A 9,031-nucleotide genomic window follows, 5' to 3' on the forward strand; every position below is an offset into this window, starting at 1 on the left:
GTAATCTTTCTGACATTGGATGAATGTAGTTAACTTTAGCTCTCTAGCTAGTTTATTCACGCAATTTAAACCAAAGTATAGCCTATAGCTGCAATATAAGTTAGTGTGCATGTTGTCGGACGTCCACTGACTAACGTAGAGCGTTCACACAGGATCTGCTGGTCATATGATGTCCTGATGAACAGAAACACAAGCAGCCCGCTGGACTCAGATCTCTAGATACCTCATCACTCCTCCGCTGCTCCGGTACAAGTCCGGGCTGCGGTGGTTTGTTGATACATGTCGTCTTCTTCTGTTTGCTTTAATCGAGGCTATGTAGTTATGCAGCGCCCCCATCGTCAGTAAATGGAAGTACTACAAAGAACCCCGTTTAGTGCAATTATTTCACAAGTTTTGTTATATACAGTACATACACAGCTCGAAAAAAATTACCGAGGTCCGGACCTCGGTGACCTCAATGGTAGATACGGCCATGCACACGCACACGCACGCGTGCACGCACACACACACACATACACACACACATACACACTTTCATGATGCAAGTAAACAAGATAAACCCAGGTGCAAGGTAAAATGTGTAATTGAGCTCTAGTAAAGAATCCATTGAAATGTTCAACGGTATCTTGTTTGACTTTGAATTTCAGATAATTACTGCTAAAACTATGGCGATACAGTGCAGGTGAAGTTAATTGAATTGTGATAGTAATAGCATGGAAACATGTCAGCAACATGTATTAGAAGAAACAATGAAAGGATTAAAGAACCTTATCTTAAAGTTTTCAATGGATTTTAGCGTTTCATATATATATATTTTTGGTATTAAGGTGAACTAACCTTTTTAAGTAAGGGGCAATTGAAATCAAGATTGTGGATAAGAATCTATTTTTGGGATATATTTTTACCTCACACAGAGCCAATTGTTATTCAATTATAAAATGCAATCAGTCTTTTCTCATGTTTTCATGAACATGCAAGTATTTTTTATAGTTCACTACGGTATTTTCTTGTATTTGTACAGTGACTTGTTGTGTCAGCTTTCCTTTGAGTACATTTACTGAAATGATTTACCACAATGAAAGTCTCCCACATCTCTCTTGTGTGTTACCGCTGGTGCTATGAGAAGAGATTGTGATCTTTCAGAGGAAAAGAGAAGTAAGATGCATCATGATAACAAATCATGAGTTTGTGTACTATATGTTGCATTCAAATTGAACAACAAGATCCGGTTTTCTTGGCATTTTGGTTGTCATCATGTCACACCAAGTTCATATTTTATGGCTATTTGGAAATGAACCAACTAATTTAATTCATGAATCTAATGAATGCCAGTAAAGAGTGATGATTTTTACTGGCAAGAGTGTTTTTTTTACAAAATAAAATGTAAAAAAACATACTTGTGACTTCAAATTATATTTTTGTGATAAGATAGAATTGGCCCAGAAATTAGTAAATGTTTCCCCACTTATTATTTGCAAGCAATATAAGATATAATAAATAGAAAATCTCTTTATTTCAGACTTTGCCAACATAGAGAACATTCCTAAAAATAGACATACAATTCAACATTCAAATATATATAAATATGAAATGCTAAATAAATGGTTGATGGTTGATGGTTGTTTCAGGCACACAATCAGAAATATCAAGATGTTGGTTCTTTGCAGAAACCCCCATCTCCTCATTTCTTTGCATCAGTAACTTGACTTTCTGGAGATATGTATAAAAGAAAATAATAATCACATACACTTTGCCAAAACCCTGCAGAAGTTTTTCTCATAACATAAGAAAATAACTTTACATGTACAATATAAATAATAATAAACAAAACTAAGAATACTGGCTTGAGGTGTAGTGTATGTTTGCTTTGTATAAAGACAGATTTTGATACACGTATATGAACAGCAAACAACAAGAGTAAAACAAAGGTCCAATACGAATCCGGCCCCTAAACCCTCTCCCTACTTCAACCTTTTATACGTTTAAAACACAGAAGATGGGTTCATTTCGTTGTATAATTACAGAGACTGTTGCAAAAACCAGGCGGCTTAAAAACTTGTTTACATAAAAAGAAATGCCACCAAAAGCTTCAAAGTTGTATTCTCCTGGATGTGCTTAGGTTGCCTCTTCCATAGTAAAACATGGTTACGAAACGTAATAGTTCCGGCTTCTGTCGTAGAGAAGTTAATCATGAAGATTGCCGTTTTATCTATACCTTAAGCCTCAAAGAAGGGTGCTTCATTCAGCTGTAAGTGTAAATCCAACACAAACACAAAGTGGGAGGGTGTAAGGGCCAGATTAGAACTGGGCTAAAGACTAAATCAGGTGTCCATTATATGTCCACTCATCATCTCTCTTGAAAGCAAATCCCAGCGGATTCTGATGATGAAAAGCAACATTTCCCTGAAGGCTATCCTCAAATCCTCTGTCTGTGAGTGGGACACACTGACACTTTTTGGTCAGTAGAGCCTGGTTGGTACTGGTTCTTTGTTGTGTTAAGTAAAGGTCAAATTAAATTCGGCAGACTCTTAACTCGTTCTTGATTCCACAATGGATGTTTTCCACATGGTTCCATCTCTGCGTTAACTTTAATTAACTGTTTTTTAAAGACAAGTCTGTTGATCCCTGCGTGATGTTTCCACCTGGTGCACTGAAAGATGAAAGACGTATTTACTCCATGGGGATGTGCCAGGGAAACAATAAAATCCAACAGCAACTTTAGTGGAGGATCTGAGCAGTGGGCTGGTCTCTTCTGTTTTTCTTGCTTCTTGAATATTTGAACATTAGTCGTGGGTTTGGCTTTATTTTAAGGTTGTTTTTCTGCTGAGTCTTGTGTGACCGTAGGAGGGTTGCATATGAATAAACAATATAGTCTGTGAATGTTCAAGTTCTTTTGCCCACTTTCATATGTCAAATGGCAAAGTTGTGTTTTTCAGTGAAATATAAAACCAGCTTGGGCGTTCGATCAGCTGAAGGACTCCTTGTTGAATTCAAAGGTTGTTCCAGAGGATCGGGCTGAGTTACACAGTCTGTGAAGAGTCTTGGAGATGCCCTTTGGTCCACAACAGAAAACGCCGACCCGCTTACTGAAACCACAGATAGAGGGAGAAAGATAGAGAGAGACAGGTTTAACGACTTCCTTATAACTTGTGAGTGTAAGGATCACTGCCTTTCTGCGGTCAGCCGCTTAACTCTGATAGGGATCAGGATCTTTCTGTAAAGGGGTAAAGCAGCAGACCAACGTTGTATCTGATTTCCTGCCTTTACCAAAGCCTGTCTTACAAAGTAAGATCAATGAAGGCCGTGTGTTTGTAAAGAGGCAGAGCTGAAAGTGCCTCTGCTTCCTCTGACAGGCTCTGATTCATCACAGACAGGTGTTACGGCTTCCTGTTAATGTTGTCAGGGTGTAACATGCTTTCAAAAAGTGTAACTCTCCCCGTCGGGGAATTGAACCCCGGTCTCCCGCGTGACAGGCGGGGATACTGACCACTATACTAACGAGGAGCTTTTATCAGGTCACATGATCTTCAAACAGGAAGTCATCAATCAAAGGATAAAAATGCAACTAAAAAAACCTGGATTGGATTGATTTGATTAATATATACAGTACGACTTACATTTTAAATTAATCATTGATATTTTATCATTTATCAAAGACTGGAGGGAAAATAAGCTGTTTTTTACAGTATGATCAAAGATATGCCCAATAATTGATCAATGACATTATTATTATTATTATTATAGACATAGTTCTATTTGTCTCTGTGGCCTTGTTTTGTGTTTTAACACAATGCATTTCTGTTAAGATAAGGTCACCAAAAGCTGTTTGCCACAAGTAGATTACTATAGAAGTGCTCGTGCTGGAACAATATGACACAAGTAATACAGTGTATTGAGACAAAGAGTTTAGACGTAATAACACTGGAGAGCATCTTCACCCCTGGACATTCAAAATCTACTTACTGCTTATTGGTCTTCCCGATCTCATCAAACAGTAAATTCCACCTGGGCCGACCAACCAGCAGCCTCGAGGTGAGTGGACGGTACTTCTCCTCCGACATGCTCTGGAAAAGAAGTAATAAGATAAAACATCCAGTTTTCACAATCCTGCAATAACTGATTTGTTTTAAGTTTTTAAGCAAATAGTTGGACGTGTAAATCCAGCCATTATGGAAGGAACCTATCCTTCATGATATTTTCCATATTTCCTTTACTAGAGACATCTGACCAACTCAGTAGCGGATTGATGACACTTTTTTAGAAGAAAATCCATTTTGACATTTATAGGTTAAAAGATCCCAATCAGGACAACGGGTACTCCATCTTCCTCGGCCCCTTCTTCCTCCACTTCTCTTGCTTTCTCCTGTTAACATTTAAACTGTAGCAGCCTGTGCGCTCCAGTTTAAGGGCCATTAAACGTTATCTGTAGTGCAAACAGCTTTGGGCAGTTATGAACAAAGCCGAGCCAAATTCAGGGGCTGCAAGGTGGGATTAAGTGGAAATGAGCTGCGTGGGTTGTTTCTGTATCAGCCATGAAAGTTATTGATATACTGAGCCTTGTCACAGTTCATTATCGAGCTTTTGCAGATTAAAATAACGGCCTTAAATCCACCAGGTAAATCTAAAATGTATCTGAGCTCCTGTATGGGGCACTGTAGTATTTTATGTATTTATGTCTTTTTTAGAAGGTCTTGACAGTTTTGTTTTACTCTGCAATCATAGATAAAAGATTTTAAAGATTATATTATCCATCTGCAATGTAAAGAGGCGATTCAACAGAAATCAAATAATGTGCAGAACTAACTTTTTGGAATGCTAGATCAATCTGGGGTTAGAGACTGACAAGCCAAAAACCTTGGTATATCTCAAACCATTCCCATAGTACACAGGTGTGAGTGAAAAGCAGGGTGACATGTCACTTCCTTTTTGTGGTTAGCTGTTAAACTCTGATACGGATCAGGACCTTTCAGTAGATGGGTGAGGCAGAACAAAAGAGTGTTATCTGATTTGCTGCCTTTACCAAAGCTTGTCTTATAACTAAGAGCAACGAAACTGGATATCTGTACAGAGTAAGATCATTCGTTCATGCATGTTTTGTGCCTGGACAAAAATACTACATTGAGTGTTTCTCATAGTTCACCGACTGTGCCTCTGCTGCCTCTGACAGGCTCTGATTCATCACAGGCAGGTTTTACGGCTTCCTGTTAACTTGCTCAGGGTGTAACGTGATTACAAAAGGTGTAACTCTCCCCGTCGGGGAATTGAACCCCGGTCTCCCGCGTGACAGGCGGGGATACTGACCACTATACTAACGAGGAGTTTTTGTATGGGTGTCACATGACGGCTAATTGGAATTCAGTAACAGAACATTAAACATTCCAAGTGAAAATCCTGGCTTTGTTTTCCTATTTGATACATCCATATCTGACATGTTTCCTGGATTATCAATAGTTTTGCTTGATCCCATCAAAATAAACTATTTAACACCACAGGAATTATTAGCAGCTATTTACAAATGATCAGAAATATGCTCAAACAATTGATAAAAACAACAGAATGTGAATTTCCCAAAAATAAATAAAAAATGTTTAAAGTGCTGATACAATGTGACATAATAAATATTGTGTAGTTCAGAAAGAGAATAGACACAACACACAGACTTACACCAACATACACGACTTGAAACCCTGTAGCTTCTCTCTCTGTCATATACCGCCCTCTAGTGGTTGAGCTTTGACTAGTACAATATATCAATGAAAGATGAATGACTGAAAAGTAATTGCAATGATAAGATGAACGAAGAGTGTGTGTGTTTGTCACACCTACCTGCAGGTTGTCTGTCTGACTGACGTACAGTTTCAGATTAAAGTAGTCCGGTCGGTTTTCCTGCCAAAGCTAAACGACAAACACAGACATAGCATCTGTTTTAGTGGTTCTGCATTTCATTTCATTTGTGATTCTTTGCCTGTACTTTGATTTGATTGCACCATATTTCTACATACACTTTGTTTCACTTCAATGAGATTTAAAAGCACAGGGGCCACAGTAACGTCTCCCCTGCGGTCTTTTGCGCTTTTTAACCTCTGACCTTCCCCTTCATTTTAAACACCTGAAATAACTTTATTTGACCTGACTGAGAGCAAATACCCTTTCTCAATAGTGAAAGTGTTAATATAATGATGGTGGATTATCATTGCTTGTAAACTATGCTGGCTTTTTTAAGGTTAAAGCAGGGGCATTCACAGACATTTTAGGGGCAGTGGCTCAGGTAAAAAAAAATTGAATCTTCTGACATAAGGCTGTCATTCAAAGACTGAAAAAGACTGGATACTAGTCGGACAAACAAACACTGAATATGAGCCAGAGATGAATCCACCATGTTTCAATTGATTGAACATGAAGGCTTCAGCATGCTGACTTTCTCCCTACCTTGTGATGAAGGGCACACAGCAGCTCAGCAAACCAGTAGAAGGACTTGAGCTCCCTGCAGACCCACACAAAGTACAACCTCTGCAACCTGAAACCTGTCCACCCGTCACTAAAGAAAGAAGACAGAAAGAAAGGAAGATATGAATAATTTCCGAAATTGCTTTTCATTTGCCAGTGTATGATATTCTTTTTCATAACTCACAGAAGCGCATGCAGCACGCAGGCAAAAGGCGTGACTCCTATTCCACCCGCGACACAAACACTGACGTCGTAGTTAAACACTTCCTCTGATGGACTTCCAAAGGGACCGTCCACGTAAAGCCTGAACATACGGTGTAGACAAAAACATTAAGCAAGCAACTGGAAAAATATACACATATGTATTTATACTTTACCCTCAAGGTAAAAAACACATAACAAGAGAAACATCCTGCATGGGAAATCACACACACACACACACACACACACACACACACACACACACACACACACACACACACACACACACACCTGAGGGTAGTGCGGCTGGAAGTGAGCCTCCTCTCCGCATCTTCTCTCTTCGTCCACACCCGCCTCCAGCTCCTCACCCTGCTGCTCCGTGCTGCTCTGATTGGCTCCGAGGCAGCCAGGAGGGTGGCCCTCTAAGTTGGTCTGATACTTCAGAGCTCCTCTGATGGAAAAACAAGAATCAAGATGATGTTAGATGGGGATTTTAGTGAAACATAATGGATTGCCTGTAAAGTACGTAAGTATGTTTGTGTATGTTCAGCCTAGGACCACATGTGTGACGTGAGAAGAAAAATAAGTATAAATTATGAATTTCTATGAGGGTATTAAAAGATTCCTACATCCTGAATTTCCATTAAAAACTCTTAGAAAATTGAATTAAAATGAAATGCTGTCTTGAGCAAGTGACATTATATTAGCATGTAAAATAGGTCTATAACAAGACTATTCATGTAGGAAGGGATTCAGTTAAACACTGCGTGATTTATTTCATCAGTGAGTCAAAAGCAACTTGAGCAAATGTAGAGATGTCTCCAGCTGTTAGTGGGAGTCACCAATATTTGCTGACATTCACATTTGAAGCTAACTCTTATCTTGTTTTCTGTAAGAAGTGCTTGAGAGGGAGACAAATTGTACAAAAAACAAAACGTGTCGACTCATTCAGAGACAAACCCACACACAAGCACACACACGTAGATGTAATGCTTAGCCCAGACACCTACCCAACCATGTGCACCATGAGGATGATGTAGAAAACAATGAAGAGGTTGTGTGTGTACCAGAAGATCTCATAGTTGGACAACCTGAAAAAGAAGCATCATATAGGATTGAAGGAACTCTTCTAACACTAAGGATTTTCAAAAGAGAGATCATTATGAAAATGTAAATATAAATGAGGAATTATAACGTTTGTAATATGATATAAGGAAACCAGAGAACAAGAGGCACAACAAGAGCAAAGACAACAAAAGAAGAAAGGAGGTCAGAGTTTGTTCAGGACCAGACGCACAGACTGCCAGCACAGAGCCTGAGTAAGCAGGACATCAGAGGTCAATATTAAAGGGGTCATTACACACAACGACCCCCCATAAATACTGCAAACAATGAGCGTCATCAAACCCTGTATTCATCCTCTGCTACTGCAACATCTGTCATGTTTGTTTTCTTAAAGTATACCCTGTTTCTGCAAAGGGACACCACGCAGCCGAGCATCTTAGTTTATTATAAAACAAAATGAAAGTGTTAAGTGATCACTGCTTCATAATCAAGGGATTTTACCCTTAGCCTATATTTGTAAAGTCTCGTAAAACTGTCTCAAAGGAAAACAGATGTATAACATAAACATTTGCACATTTAGTATACCTTACTAATAGAATCTGTACAAATATATTCCCATTAAAATAAATCTCTGCTCAGTAGTGTGCTCTGGGAGACCCTCATACTGTATGTTATCAGTATAAGTATAAGTAACCAAAACACCTAAAGTTGTTTTCTTTTGTCCAGCATTAACAGGGTGACAACACATGTTAAGGCTGGCTTAAATATAAACACTTTGAATATTACCATATGTCAGAATTAAAGACACATTGTTTTCGCTTTTTAAAAAAAACATTGTTTTCAGTGTTTTGGACACACAAGCATAGCAATGATGTTCAGGTTATCTTGATCTACTCGTATTTAATCAGTATTATTTGTTTTTATATATTCTGTTATTTATAAATCTTTTCATTATTGTTTGAGTAATCTTCAGGGCATTATTGTCTGGTAGTATCACTGGACCATTGTGACATTATGCAGGTATTTCTGGTGCGGCAGCCTTCATCCCAGCACTTAAGACACTTCCACAAACTCTTATCTAAAGCCCTAAGTGGTCTGGAAAAGCCTCTTGTCCTCTGTTCGATTACGGAAGAAAGCAAGGACAGCACTTGCACGAACACACACACACACGCACACACACACATACACACGCACACACACACATACACACGCACACACACATACACACACATATGCACACATGCAGAATGGGTGACCCTCTATGACCCGAGTAATGACAGAGCCATGAGAGGAACACTTAGTGAGGATTTCATCTGTA

The 9,031-nt window shown here is 38.9% G+C and overlaps 1 protein-coding gene and 2 non-coding genes across 3 annotated transcripts; all 3 read right to left on the reverse strand.

The window, feature by feature from the left end:
* Window positions 1–773: 773 nt before the first annotated feature.
* LOC104951805 (NADPH oxidase 4-like) lies at window positions 774–7,753 on the reverse strand (the record flags this gene model as incomplete). Its single annotated transcript, XM_010778533.1, has 7 exons — window positions 774–3,086; window positions 3,964–4,064; window positions 5,827–5,895; window positions 6,430–6,538; window positions 6,632–6,751; window positions 6,938–7,099; window positions 7,659–7,753. Coding segments are annotated over 7 exons (777 nt in total), but the record flags the coding sequence as incomplete, so codon positions are not given.
* On the reverse strand, window positions 3,433–3,504 carry trnad-guc (transfer RNA aspartic acid (anticodon GUC)). The gene has a single exon. It is a non-coding gene; the product is annotated as a tRNA-Asp (tRNA).
* trnad-guc (transfer RNA aspartic acid (anticodon GUC)) lies at window positions 5,247–5,318 on the reverse strand. Its single transcript has one exon. It is a non-coding gene; the product is annotated as a tRNA-Asp (tRNA).
* Window positions 7,754–9,031: the final 1,278 nt, after the last annotated feature.

The sequence above is a fragment of the Notothenia coriiceps genome, unplaced genomic scaffold (genome assembly GCF_000735185.1).
Source record: "Notothenia coriiceps isolate Sejong01 unplaced genomic scaffold, NC01 NC01_scaffold00019197, whole genome shotgun sequence".
Taxonomy (NCBI): Eukaryota; Metazoa; Chordata; class Actinopteri; order Perciformes; family Nototheniidae; genus Notothenia; species Notothenia coriiceps.